Source organism: Pinus tabuliformis, chromosome 2_1 (assembly GCF_031772625.1).
Source record: "Pinus tabuliformis cultivar Carrire ecotype Pingquan chromosome 2_1, CPIR1, whole genome shotgun sequence".
NCBI classification, from domain to species: domain Eukaryota; kingdom Viridiplantae; phylum Streptophyta; class Pinopsida; order Pinales; family Pinaceae; genus Pinus; species Pinus tabuliformis.
Window position 1 is genome coordinate 844,773,406 of NC_142299.1, and position 15,637 is coordinate 844,789,042.

Consider the following 15,637-nt stretch of genomic DNA (forward strand, 5'->3'; position numbering starts at 1 on the left):
CGGTAGTAGTACCTCTCAGTCGGAGACAGATGTTCTCGCTGAAACCCCAGATAAACACTTTGACAGCTCCACAGCTCCAATCTGCCCCATGAAACCCCAACGCCAGCCTCTAGGGACTGTGTCAACTCTCTCTGGCCCAGCGTTAGCCCAGCGTCAATTTGGCTTGGCCCGTGTCAGCCTCTAGAGGCACTATGTCAATCCTCTAGCTCTCTACGTCACCCACGTTGGCCCTCTGAGGCACTGCGCATCTCTTGGCTGCCTCTGCGAGAGCCCTGGCTAGCTCTGCATCCCTCTCTCCGGCTACTGTGTTGATCCTCCCAGTGTTATCTCTGCATCTCTACTTCTGTATTCACTGCCCCTCAGTCGCAACTCTAATCACTCTCTCAACTTTCTCAGCAAACCCAACCCCAGAAAGTCGAAATCTTGATCTCTTCGTGTGTTCTCCAAGTGACCCCCAAGCCTCCTCTTATACTTTTCTCGTTGACAAATCGATGACCGAGATTAAGTACCTAATTAACGGAAAAGATTAGATCTGGCTTGATCCATGACTTTTGGACCATTTTAACACAGTTTTATATTAATTCACATTAATAAACTTAGGGACTCCATTAAAAATATTAATTATTTTAATATCTTCCAAATTGTTTAGAATCTGCCCAAACCCTTTCTGGGTATTGGAGATCTCATGTGCCTTAGCCTCTCCACCAATTTTCGTGGCTAGAGCACATCCGATGCTACCCCGAATCAACAAAAACCAAGAACTTTCCTTTCGGTAAAGGCTTGGTAAGAATGTCAGCTATCTGATCACCAATGGAGATGTGATAGAGCCTCACTGCTCCTCTCTGCACCATATCCCGGATATAGTGATACTTGATCTCAATATGCTTGGACTTATCTAAAAAGATAGTAAAAGCTACCAGCTGACTTCCTTCCCCCCAAGCTAGACAACATGTTGTGGAGCAAATTAATTTCCATATATTCAACTCTTTATTATGAAATTTGAACACACAAATAAACCAAGCAAGAACACAAGAGAACTTGAAACTGAGAAATACTTCTTATATATCATATCATGGGAGCAACCATTTCTTTATAACAAGGGAGTGAGATAGACCCTAGATGCATAAATGCTTAATGACCCCTGTAAGTCATTAATACAACTCTAAACTACAGATTAAACTAAGTCATAAAGTGCCTTTATTTTTATGCTGAAATACATAGCACCTGAAATATACAAATTGAAATGTCATTAAATTAAACTAAATTGTAAAGCGACTTGATTATTATGCTGATGTACATAGTACCTGAATTATAAAAAATGAAATGTCATTAATTTTTTGATGAGGTGTGTTGAATTCAATTTTTCGTACAAATTCATTTCAAGTTGGCATGATTTAGGGAACAAAAGCAAATGCTAAGCTTGAAGATGTTTTCACATTAGAATTTGCTGAGAAAACTAGCATATGAGAGTGAAACTGAATACAAAATAGCTAGTCATAACAACAAATATATATGAGTTTTGTAGGCTGCTATCAAGCATTTTAAAGCAACAAAGCCTGCACAAGTTTGACTGAGAAAATCTTATCATGTAGTTCATACCTTGAATGTCATAACATCTGCCAGAAGCATCATATGGCGAATATCGATGCTCATCCCGTGACTTGCCATTGTATATTGTATTTCATCAATGATACACCTTCTGGCAGCCTCTATTCCAAGTGTTCTTTCAATCTCGATAACATGATTACTTTTGGTATTCCTCCCATCCACTCCTTCTGTACCCATGACTGCCGCAAGATTTGTACTGCAGATTGTAAAATAACTGATATTAGTTAATATTCCAATTTGCAACTTATCATGCCAAGGTTAGTAATTGGTCTTATATAACATTTAAAGATTGAATTAAATTGTATAAACTTTCAAAATGCATATTGCTCCATGAATGGAATTGAATTGTACCACCCTTCCAGTTTCTACTTTTGTATATCCACAAGTGTTTACATATTATTTCAAAAGAAAGCAAAGAGGGCCAATAAAAGAAAACAAGTTTTATAATATACATCACTCTCCTTCTAGTTGATACGAACCGGAGTGCCTCCCACGAAGTCCATAACATACTTTTAAAGTAAAAGAAGGATAAACCTAAAATAGTTTCTCTGAAACTCATATTGATAAGATTAAGAAACACTAGATATAAGAATTTTCTAATGTTGACCCATAACATTTCATCCTTAAAAGTTCTTACCTTCAAAAAAATATTATGATTTAGTTCAATGAACTGACAACCTGATTAATCATCCATCAACTGAGCTTTATTTTAGAAAAAAAGAAACGTGGAGAATGCACAAATAGGAATCCATAATTTATTTTATTAATTGGATTTTGCTTGCTACCTGTTGAGCATAGAATTTTCATCAGGTAATAAACTTAGAGAGACATTGACACCAAAACTGCAAGTAATCATCCTGTAAATAATGTCAGGAGGATGAACAAGTTCTGCTAGCTTCAAATTTGTGGACAATATCCCCTAAAATTCAAGGCCACTGAGAGAAAAAAGAGATCGCAGTATGATTCCTTGCTGGATGAGGCCACTGCAACTGACATTATTAAACAAATCTTGTAGAAGTGAACTGTAACATTATCACTAAGTCATTTACAATTCATGCCCTCAGGCTAAAAGTAGGATGTAATCATTCACTGGAAACAAATATGGTTATGTTTATCTCTAAGAAGCTTTGTTTATGATGAAGGGCTTCTCAAATGAACAACACAAGATATCTGTAATCGCCGTATTATATGAAGGTTCTCATCAACTCTGTTGACTCACTGAAAACAGAGGTAAGTTCACCATGAATCTTATAGTAGACAGAGCACTGAAATAAATTATCTTTGGTCTCGGGCTATGCATTGGAGAGTCTACTATGCAACCTTCCCATATTCAAGTTGGCAATATATCTCAATAGGAAGATGATAAGAGCCAACGTTGAGCTATACAACCAAAATCTCAAAATCAATGTTGCTTGGGAGCGGGAGCAGGGAGTGGGAGCGAAAACGGGAGCGGGAGTGACCATTTTCAGAAGCTCCCGGTTTGGGAGCGAATCCGGGAGCGATTTTCTAAAAATATATATATATATATTTTATATTTTTTAATTTTTGATACATATATGTCAACAAAAACATGTAGAATGATGAATTAGACATAAAAAAACATAAAAAAACTTAGATTGATCATTGAACCATATCACATCAATCATCTAGAAATTATAATCGTCATCAACCATGTCCACAAGTTAGTAAAATACATATTACAACAGCAACATATGAGTCTCATGAATCATGATTCGTCAAATTCAATCTTAAAGTTTCAACTTCAAGCTTTCAAAATTGAAAATTCAATAACATTTATCATCATTGATCACCAAAATTGTACTTGTAAGCTAAGTAACTAAGTTTAACCATTACAAGAAGTAATATCTTAGATATTTCTAAGTCCTAACTTCTAACTGTTAACATGATATGAAATGTTATAAATTTATAAAATGAAACATGAATAATGAAATGAAATGAAACAACTTTAGTCTTTCACGAAGCATCATATTCATAATTCACAATCATTACCAATGAGTTATAATTTCCAAGGCCCAACTTCAAACTTCAAATTTTCATTGTCACAATGATATATTGTTTACAAAAAATATCATTATGATATGAAAGAGTCAAGAGTCAAGAGTCAAGGACTTAAAACTCAACAGTTATGAAAACTAAAGTCTAATAGAAACTAAAAAAGACAAGTAAACTGTAAATCTACATGTGGCCCTTGCCACGAGAGTCTCCAGGAGTATGAGTAGGTCGTGGTGGTCTTCTAGGAGTCTCCCGCACAAACCGACGACTGGAACTAGAACCTCCACGTGAGGGTGTAGATGGAGTTGGCAACAGCAAAGGAACAAGACTTGGACCTCGAGCACTGTTATTGGATGGTGGAGGTGGAGGTGGCATGGCCACTACAGCTGCTTCATCTTCATCCCTTACAAGTTCCTCTTCCAGTTCTTCAAGATGTACAATGCCATCCTCCAAATTGTCATCCTCTGGGTGATTGTCCCAAATTTTATATGTGGGATCCTCATAAGCCCGATCACAGTAATGACTCAACAACCTCAAGTTGTAGTGCACATAAACCAAGCTTTCTGCTCGGTTTTCATTAAGTCTGTTTCTTTTCACATTATGTATGTAGTTGTAGGTGCTCCAACACCTCTCTGTAGAAGAAGTATTTACAACCTGTGAAAGAACCTTTTTTTCCAATTTTGGCAAAAGTCCCTGGCCGCCATATGTTTCCCACCATGTGAGAGTATCAAATCTATCTCTGTCGTCCATTGCATGGAAGTTACCATACAAACCAGTGCCACTGAAGTATCTGCCTATTTCAAGGCGCACAGCTGCACATTCCTCCCTGTCAGGTACCAACTTTTCTAATGCTTCCAAATATCCTCTAGTTACCTCTGCATCTAAATGGGGTTTGGTCCTAACCCCACCCCCTGGTGCAGGTTGGCCCAACCAAGATGTAGAGTAGTATTTTGGCGTAAGGATATACGCCAAGCAATGTAGTGGAAGATTAAGTCTATTCCACCGTTCACACACACAATCATGAATCAGATTGTACAAGTCGGGATCTCTGTTATGAACAATATCTTTTATTTCCCCCAACATGGTATCCATCTGCTCATACACCTCGCCAATCACTGGTTTGTCTGTATCTGCAAACCGAATCATGTGATAAATGGGCTTGGTGAAATCCAATACTTGCCTCACACTTGTCCAAAACTGACCATCAAGAGCGGCCTCCTCCACCAGTTCAAAACCTCGCTTGTCAGCTGCATTTGTAGCCCTTTCCTTTAATACTTGCCAATGTGGACTTGATACCATGCTAGCCAATGACTCTCTTACCTTCAAAAGGCGCCTGAAGGTGAGGTAATAGCTACCAAATCTGGTCTTCACAATCTTCAACAACTCCAATCTCGAGTGACTGCGGAAAAGGCCATGGGTATTGGTATGATTTGTAATAAATTTTATCATTTGTTTGTCTTTCTTGTACAAATCACCAATCCATTGGTATTGTGCATTTTTGTTTTTGACAACATCATGCATCAGAAGGTTCAACGTGTGAACCAAACATGCAGACCAAAATATGTTGGGGTATTTATCCTCAATAATTGCTCCCGCTGCCTTACAATTAGGAGCATTATCAGTGATGACTTGGATGACATTGTATGGCCCAATACGGTCAATTGTTTCAAGTAATGCTTCTGCAATGTTGATGGCGGTCTTGAACTTGTCTGAGTAATCATGTGCAGTTAGAAAGATGGGACCACTAACAGACACAGCAAGAACACTTATCAATGGCTTGCCTTTTACATTTGTCCATCCATCAGATACGATGGACACCGCATGGTCAGTCCAAGAACTTGTCATTCTATTCAAAGAATGTGATATTTTTTCTTTTTCATGATCAAGGCCAACGGTTCTTGCCTTGTCATACCCAAGGCTCTTGTATCCTTTAGGGGCATCATTTATGGCAGAAACCATTTCGTGCCAATAAGGTGAGCGAAGAACATTGAATGGTATCCCACATGCATAGAGAAACCTGTAAACCTTTGAATCCACATCATTCCTACACCCCTCATCAAGGAAATCTGATATGGTTCTACGCCTTAAAGATGATGACCTTGTGCCTCCATATCCACTGCCTTGGGAGGATGCTGAAGGAGTTCTTTGTGATTGTGAGCTTGGTTCAAAGAAACCTCTTGATTTTTTTGATTTGTATTGGGCTTCCTCCTCTTCCCTTATGTATTTGGCTCTATCCGCTGCTGACACCAAAGGACAAGTTTTGATTCCTATTTGTTTGTCTCCATCCCATGGCCTTTTCCAACAGAGGTGTCTTCTAGCATGGGTGTATGAACCCGTGTAATCATTGTTGTAATGGGGGCAATAAAATTTAGTGATTCCACCCCCTCTCCCTGTTTCAGCCCTGTTAACATATTTCCACAATGGGGTTTGGTCTTGTTTAGTTTTTTGAGGGTCATGTTCACCCTCCTCCAGCTCCTCCTCACCGGGGTTGTCATCAATTCGACTTTATCCAGCTTCTTCATCCCCCTCTTCAGTTTGGCCCCTCCGTTTCCTACTCTCCAACACTATAATAACCATAAAAGGGACCAAGAAGAGAAAAATGCCAAGAAATATAGCCAGGTCCATGGTGTTTGATGTTTGTAGGGTTTTGAATCTGCAAATTAATTTAATTTATTGGGATTAATTAATTTAATTTAAATTCATGATTTTTAAACTAAATAAACTAAATTAAATTAACTAAATTACTACCTAACTAAATTAAACTAACTAAACTAACTAAATTACTAAGTTACTTACCTCTTTGCAGGCTTGCTCCTCGCTCCTTGGCGCTTGCTCCTCGCTTCTCCTTGCTCCTTTGTTCTTGCTCTCCAAGAAACTCAACTCAATGAAGTGATAATGAATTTTTTTTAAGCCCATTGGGCTTTTAAAACAATTTTTTTTTTTTTTAATTTAATTTTTTTCGGGTGCGTGGAATTTTTTTCCGCCGCTCCCAGCGCCTCCCGAAACGCTCCTGAAGCGATTTTTTAATGTTCAGGAGCGATCGCTCTCGGGCTTAAAATTTCGCTTTGAGAGCGATGGAGCAATCACTCCCTACAACGATCCCGAAAATGGCAGGGAGCGGAAATTTTTTTCTGGGAGCGATTTCGGAAGCGCGCCCCTGAGGCGCTCCGGAGCCGCTCCTGCCCGGAGAGCGATTCGGGAGCGGGTTCGGGGGGGGGGGGGGCGCTCCCCCGCAACTCTGCTCAAAATGAATGATAATTGTCACCTGTGGTATCTTGGGGTGCCACTGAAGCCATTCTTCATATGGAGAAAATGATTAGCATAATATTGATGTTTAGGCATGAGGTGCTCCATAAGACTGACCCAAGTTACTTTTAGGTAGGCCTATGTTACTAGATCCTTGCCCCCCTTCCCCAAATACTCATTGAAAAGTTTTAGATTTCTATATTTTTCGGATTCATATAAAAATACATCACGGATCTGAATTTGGAACAAAATCCAGATATAGCATGGATCCATATAGGATCACACATGGATATGTCTGAAATGGATTCCATGTCATACTATGTAAGTACAAGTTGTTTAATAGCCTAAAGTGTGAATAAATGAATCAAACTCTCTCTCATCCTTTCCTAAAATGGATTTGGTGTGGCAATAACAAGATATTAAGATCTATTTTCTTGACCATCATTTCCACAATCATTTTGCAACTTAGCAAGCAAGAATAGTCAAAGTAACACATGACTAAATACATATTACAAGCTCATACACATGACTAAAACCCTAATCTTTGAATATCTATCCTTGGTAGATTTTGTAGTAGAAATCTAAAGGGGTATTTTGCTTAAATTAACTGGGTTACTTTATCCCTAAGATCTGCTAGCAAAGCGTCCCTTGTGAGGATTGTATCTGACCACAAAATAGTAGGGGAATAGTTGCTAAGGTGACAATGGTGACTAAACCCATGGTTGCTCATAATCTAGATTGATTAGTGAGGCATGGCACTAAGGTGCTAGATTTTGCAGTAACAAGCACCATCAATGCCTTGTACCATTTCATGCCAAAAGGATGAGCAAAGAACATTGAATGGTACACTATATACATATAGAAAAACTTGTAATTTTTTCATCCATCTCATTCCAACCTTGGTCAAGCAAATCCAATATTGTTTTATGCCATGAATGTGAAGGAAAAAATACACTAGCATTAGGGGATGGAGATCGACCACCAAACATTCTTTGTGAACTCTCATGTCCAACCCTTGATTTTTTGGATTTTTTTTTGTTTCCTCTTCTTCCTTGTATTTGATTCTATCTTTGGCTAGCACTTGTAGACAGGTTTTGATTCCTATAATCTTACTTTCATCTCATGGCATGATCGCACAAAAATGCTCTCTCAAATGGGTACAAGAACCTATGTAGGTTTTATGACAATGGGTGCATATAAATTTTGTGGTTCTACCCCCTTTCCCTCTTGTAGCCCACCAAAAGTGGAGTACCACTTTGGAGAGCTTTCCTTTCCAATGTATCTTCCTTCAGCCTGTAGCAATAGCCCGTGACAGCCACCTGATAACTTTGATGTTCCACTTTATCTCCGCCACCTGAGCCACCATCATGTCTCCTCGTTCATTTGTTTTGATCGTATGTTTGTAGGTGGGCCATCCAATCCTAAAGGTATGATTTTTCATTATGTAATTAGGTAATTATGCTTTTTTTTCTTGGGCACACGTGGGTATGGATTATTGGGTGACTTGGAAAGAGGAAGGGCTTTGACTATAGTTTTGTTCCCATACCTCAATTACGGGTTAATCATGAATCCTAGTCCTGTGGGATCTCCTTTATTGGCTATTAGCTTTAGGAACGACAATACATGGGAAACCCCGATTTTGGTTGTGTGGTCCTGCTTCCCGATACCATATATCTCACTCCCCTCCACTCATTACAAGCCCTTTTCACATTTTTCTATTTGGGTCCACATTTGTTCGTCGGATCCACAAGGTGTTAGCATCCCCTTCCCCTTGTCCACAACTTGGGTCGAACCTGGAACGATGCCTTGAAGGTTGATGCAACTAAAAATAAAGGTAAAAGCATAATATGGAAACATACAAAAGGAAATAATACTACAAAATGCAAAAGATGGTCGGGACAATAACATTTAGCATGTGGGAAAAAGCTAAATGTGAGCTCTAACCCTTATCAGTATGGCCATCACCTTGGTTCCTAGGGCCCCTATGGGTGGCCAATGCATCATTAAGGAACCCATGCATGTCCCAGACTCCCAACCCTTGGTGAGCGATGAATTGCCCCACCTTAAGGGGATAGTCACTGTTATATCATACATAGCATGCTCTCATCTGTTGAAGAATCTAGGGCAATTAGATATAGTAGGATTCTTCTAGACTTGATAACAATTTGTGAAGCACTTTTTCAATTTAACTTGTTAGCTTGATCTTCTTTTCTTATTATAATTGTATGTGTGTTTACTTCATCAAACTGCTATCAAAACACAAGAAACAAGAACACAAGATATTGGCTCTCTGCTAGGGCAAAACCTCTCTCTCTTAGAGAGGAAAACCCTTTCGTAAATTTCTCTTATTGAAGCTTCTATTGATCAATGCCAAACCCTAGACCCTTGAAAAGAATATCCTCCAAGCACAAGTCAAGTCCTTCCTTCTTCTGACACTTTGTTTCTCGGCACTTCATCCTCCTTTCGGCACTTTGTTTCTCGGCACTTCGTCCTCCTTCTTCTGGCAACTAGTGATAGACCTTGTTATGTGAGCTCTAGTAAGGTCCTTCACTTATGGAGATGCCTTCCTTCTCTTGACCAACTGAGCACCTTCTTGATGTGTAGTTTCAGACTTGATATGACAGCATTGCAGCCCTAGTTTCTCACACGTGTGGGAGGTTTCCTTGTGTATTTGACTCCTTTTACCTTCTCTTGGGAGAGCCTCTTCTTTGCTTGAGTAAGAGGCCTTATAGGCCTAAGTTTCTAGCCCAAACAAAGAGAAATATATGACTGTGATATTGTTGTTGTAGTGACTGCAGAATGCCCTCCTTTTCTCACACGTGTGACTGTAATTCATCCTTAAATCAGCCCTCTAAACTTCGGTTTAGTCTCCTTCACTGCACCAGAGGCTCCTAATGCTCGACTTCTCTCACCCTTTTCTTGACTATCTGCTTCGTTGATTTCAAAGGTAGTTATTTCTTTCCGATGGAGGAGTAGACAACCTCTATATATAGAGGACTGTCCCTCCTTTAGGCCGACTTGAGGTCGACTTGACTTAAGGCCGACTTGGCTTTTCCACGTCGTTTTTGCTTCTTTGGTGATGTTGTTGCATGGAGAGGACTTGTGACTTTGCTTGGAGGGATATCTTTGACTCTAATACATAAATATACATGGTGTAACATGCCCTTAAGGGTCTTCAACATTTTCTTTTGACTCTTTGACTTACCTATAGCACTTTGACATGTGCTAGACCTATTTCAATGAGCAAGAAACTCATTGATAAATATAACAAAAATAATATTTCTTTTCTTGTATAAATACAAATATCAAAATTACATTTATGAAGACCAAACCTAGTTACACTTTCTTCAACACTCCCTCTTAACTAGGGAGGTATTCATAGATCATTACAAGGTGTTTGGCTATTTTTCAATCTTGAAGAATTCACATAAGAGAAACTGGATTGGCAATCCATCTGTTATAGCATCATAGTAACCAACATTGTTTATAGCAAGGCCTTGACTAACAACTCTATCTCTCAAATATCAAAGCACACTGATGGCCAGACCAATGACTTATAGACACCTTAATCATTGTCTCTCAAGGTACATACCCACCCGGATGTTCACTGATTATGACCTTCTAGGACTATTCTTGTCTTGGGTTCCCAACCCTCAAAGAATATTGATCCTCTTACCTACTCTTATCTTGGATGCCTACACATCCTCAAAGAGTATTGGATGCCAAATGATTACCCAATCCTTCCATTCTTTCTTCCCAAGTGAAGACAAGAGTCCTTTGACCAGAAACTTGATCAAGCTCCTTTGTGATTGGCAACTTGTTAGAACTCCCTCTTAGCTACGAACTTGTCCATTCATCAACAACTTCTTCTTCATGGGTCCTTCAACTGCTTGATCTCCTTCTTTCTTTTGATGTCATGAAGTCTTTGTTTTAACTTCTTCTTGGTAGGGCACCGACCATTGATCACTTTCCTTCCTGGCTTTTCATGTCATTGCTTCCTTTGTGGAAAGTGGCCTTCTTGATATATGTCAAGTTCTTTCGTCATCTAGTTACTCCTTTGTCATCTCACTATGCTTCGAAATATTTATCACATAGATGCTAAGTTGTACTTGCTCGTTCCCATACTTCGATTTAGTAGCACTTCATGAATTCATCCCGATATTAATTCAACATCAAATAGTGCTTAGATGGCTTCTTCATCATGACATCTTTGTAGAGTTGAATCAGTTATCTGCACCTTAATATCTCCAAGGCCTTCATAGGTGTCAAGGGTCTTTTGATCTTTTTCTTCCTTTGTCAAAGTTGTCATGCCTACTCTTATCTTGGATGCCCTACACATCCTCAAAGAGTATTGGATGCCAAATGATTACCCAATCCTTCCATTCTTTCTTCCCAAGTGAAGACAAGAATGTTGTGTCTATCTCTTCCTCTTAATTGAGGAAGACATGCCCAAGAGTCCTTTGACCAGAAACTTGATCAAGCTCCTTTGTGATTAGCAACTTGTTAGAACTCCCTCTTAGCTACGAACTTGTCCATTCATCAACAACTTCTTCTTCATGGGTCCTTCAACTGCTTGATCTCCTTCTTTCTTTTGATGTCATGAAGTCTTTGTTTTAACTTCTTCTTGGTAGGGCACCGACCGTTGATCACTTTCCTTCCTGGCTTTTCATGTCATTGCTTCCTTCATGGAAAGTGGCCTTTTTGATATATGTCAAGTTCTTTCGTCATCTGGTTACTCCTTTGTCATCTCACTATGCTTCGAAATATTTATCACATAGATGCTAAGTTGTACTTGCTTGTTCCCATAGTTCGATTTAGTAGCACTTCATGAATTCATCCTGATATTAATTCAACATCAAATAGTGCTTAGATGGCTTCTTCATCATGACATCTTTGTAGAGTTGAATCAGTTATCTGCACCTTAATATCTCCAAGGCCTTCATAGGTGTCAAGGGTCTTTTGATCTTTTTCTTCCTTTGTCAGTGTTGTCATTCCTACTTTCGAGAGATGTCTTTAATGGATCTTACTAGATAATGATCCTTTGTGGCCATGGTGTTCTTCACATGTTTGATCTCTTTCTTTATTTGTTTCTTCATGTATGTTTAGTCAACCACCTCATACTCCTTATGAGGATACTTCTTCACGTTGACCTTCATTGGATTGTAGCGACTGCTTTCGAGCATGTCATCTGTGAAAGAGATCTTTTATACTTGATCATGTTTTAGAACTATTCCCATGATTCAATAATAAATATGATGACATGACTAAACTTTGATGGATACATACCTCATCTTGATTTTGCTTTGATCATCTTGGCCTCATTTGACGGTTCTTCTTGATTGGTGTAGCCTTTCTTGCTTCATCTTTTCTTGCCTACATATCATCCTTTCTTGAATCCCGTGAATGGGACTTCCAATGAGACATTTGCTCTTATTTATCAACCTTCTTTTGAAAATTCTATTAGAGGATCTTGAAGACCCTTATCCTGCAAATGTTTCTTCCTTCTGATGATAGAGGCCTTCAAAGATTCTTAATCATGATCAATTATTCTTTCATTGTGGATGAGGTCCTATAATAGGTATGCTTCTTCTATATGAATATCTTGAGCTATATCTACACCATGCTCCTATATTCTAGAAGATGCTACTTAACCATGCATTCTATCCTATCTTTATATGCTCCTATGCTACTCAAAACTTTGATTAAGTAAAGAGGTTGACTTAGTCATAGTAGAGAACCGGAGGATCTTCCTTCTTCTACTTCTTGTCTTCTTCTTTCATTTCTTGAGTTATGTGAGCTTCTTCTCTTTTTCTCTTGTTGTTGTTTTCCTTAAGTTTGGGACAATCCCTTTTGTAGTGTCCATATTCTTGACATCCAAAGCATTGGACTTTGGACATATCTCTATTACTTGTTCGTCGTGGACCAAATTTGCCAAATTTCCCTTTCTCTTGGCCATGGTAGCAAATGCTTGCTCCTTTGATCCCACATCATCCTTTGCTTTGAGTCTAGTTTCCTCGATCTTGCATAGAGACCATAGTTCACTTAGTGGGGTAGCTTCCTTCAAGGCATATATGCTTGATGTGAAGTTGCCGCAATCCTCAGGTAGAGCATTGAGTACTACAGTTGTCATTTCTCTGTCAAACATGACTTCTCCTAGTTCTTGAAGTTGATCTCTCATCTTAGAGATCTTCATGAAGTAGGGAGCTATTCCTTCCTTTGATATCTTCATTTTGTACAAATCATTTCATAGAGATATCACTTCTGCAGTTGTGCTTACCGAGAATAGCTCTATTAGTTTATCATAGATTTCTTTTGATGTTTCAAATTTGGAAACATAAGGAATGAGAGAGTCCTTGATAGATTCTATTAGAATCCTTTGAGCTCTTATGTTATCCTTATTGTACTTGCCTAAGGCTTCAGTTTGTTCCTTAACAAGGATAGCGATATTCCCTTTGATGAGGTCTAGAAGTTCATTCTCCTTGAGAAGTAAATCAATTCTCTTCTTCCATGCAAGGAAGTTAGTGGTCCCAACCAATTTGTTGCTTTCCTTGCAAAAAGATATTGATGTATGTTCAGGAGGGGACATATATACTTGATAGAGTTTGTGATGTAGTAGTCTTGCTTTCTTCTTGAAGACTTGATGGCTTGCCTTCTTGGATCTTTATAATCTTCAAATTGCTTCCTTTAAATAGACTTGCTTGATGATGAGATATGCTTGGAGAGTGAGGCTCGACTTGTAGTGCTTTTTCCTTTGTAGATGATGTAACTTGGTGTAGTCCCTTCTTTGGATGGATCGCGTGAAAGGCTTCTCTTGTTGCTTAGTAGTCTTCCTTGATGGATAGTAGATGGTAGACCTTCTTGTCCTTGATGTATTTGAGACTTCTTGGCTTGAAGCTTCAATCTTGTAGATGTTCTTGAGATGTCCTTCCTTGATGTGTCATCTTATGAGTGTTCTTGAGATGCCCTTTCCTTGATCTATCACCTTACCTTCGATACAATGTTGATGAATCTAGGGCAATTAGATATAGTAGGATTCTTCTAGACTTGCTAACAATTTGTGAACACTTTTTCAATTTAACTTGTTAGCTTGATCTTCTTCTCTTATTATAATTGTATGTGTGTTTACTTCATCAAATTGCTCCCAAAACACAAGAAATAAGAACACGAGATATTGGCTCTCTGCCAAGGCAAAACCTCTCCAAACCCTAGACCCTTGACAAGAATATCCTCCAAGCACAAGTCAAGTCCTTCTTCCTTCTAACACTTTGTTTCTCGACACTTCGTCCTCCTCCTTCCGGCACATCGTTCCCAACACTTTGTCCTCCTTCTGGACATTGGTGATAGACCTTGTTATGTGAGCTCTAGAAGAGATACTTTATCTTTGATCCTTAGTGAGGTCCTTCACTTATGGATATGCCTTCCTTCTCTTGACCAACCGAGCACCTTCTTGATGTGTAGTTGCAGACTTGATATGACAACACTGCAGCCCTAGTTTCTCGCACGTGTGGGAGGTTTCCTTGTGTATTTGACTCCTTTTACCTTCGCTTGGGAGAGCCTCTTCTTCGCTTGAGTAGGAGGCCTTATAGGCCTAAGTTTCTAGCCCAAACAAAGAGAAATATATGACTGTGATATTGCTGCTATAGTGACCGCAGACTATCGTCCTTTTCTCGCACGTGTGACTATAATTCACCCTTAAATCAGCCCTCTAAACTTCGGTTTAGTTTCCTTCTTCGCTGCACTAGAGGCTCCTTATGCTCGACTTCTCTCACCCTTTTCTCGGCTATCTTCTTCGTTGATTTCAGAGGTAGTTGTTGCTTGTCGTTGGAGGAGTGGACAACCTCTATATATAGAGGATTGTCCCTCCTTTAGGCCGACTTGACTTTTCCACTTCATTTTTTCTTCTTTGGTGATGTCATTGCATGGAGAGGACTTGTGACTTTGGTTGGAGGGATATCTTTGACTCTAATACATAAATATACATGGTGTCACATCCCTTAAGGGTCTTCAACATTTCCTTTTGACTCTTTGACTTACCTATAGCACTTTGACATGCGCTAGGCCTATTTCAATGAGCAAGAAACTCATTGATAAATATAACAAAAATAATATTTCTTTTCTTGTATACATACAAATATCAAAATTACATTTATGAAGACCGAACCTAGTTATACTTTCTTCAACATCATCCCTTGCAGCCCCGAGCAATAAACTAAAGAAAAATCAATAAAAGGAAGAAAGCAAATGAAGAAGGTCTGAAAACAAGGGTTGGCGTAACTCATACGTCCACGTGTGCTCCCTCCCTACATTCATATACCCAAGGTGTGGGATCTCCTTATCATAGCTACCGATGTACCATGGCATGTGGCATGGAGCCTTCCCTTTGTCCCCACTTCGTTCCATCATTATTTCACATGACACCTACCAATTGAAGGATGTACCTATTAAAATTCCACCATTGAAATTCTATTGCAACAACTGGAATTAATTCTTCTAATTATAAAATAATTTAGCAGTTTATCGCTACGACAACAACGAATTAATCACACTGCAATCTTCACAAATAAAATTATTGTGGAAGACAAACTGGAAACTAAGAAAATACTGGCGCACACACAAAAATATAACACCGTTATTTTGGACTAAAGTCCCTTGAAAAATCCAACTTGGGAAAACTGTTGCAATAGCTGAGAGTTTTTATTATTAAGCAATAGTGAGGAAATTTTGAGAATAATTGGATGTCGAAATCTTCCAATCCTATAGAGAAAAATAC

At 38.9% G+C, this 15,637-nt stretch overlaps 1 protein-coding gene across 6 annotated transcripts in view; it reads right to left on the reverse strand.

Annotated features, from left to right (window-relative positions):
• The window catches only part of LOC149203292 (DNA-directed RNA polymerase III subunit 1-like), a 450,745-nt gene that overhangs the window by 20,816 nt on the left and 414,292 nt on the right, over positions 1-15,637 (reverse strand). For all 6 annotated transcript variants that reach the window (XM_089403379.1, XM_089403376.1, XM_089403378.1 and 3 more), the window contains exon 26: positions 1,600-1,804. In XM_089403379.1, coding sequence (XP_089259505.1) covers positions 1,600-1,804 — 205 coding nt within the window. The remainder of the gene's footprint in view (positions 1-1,599; positions 1,805-15,637) is intronic.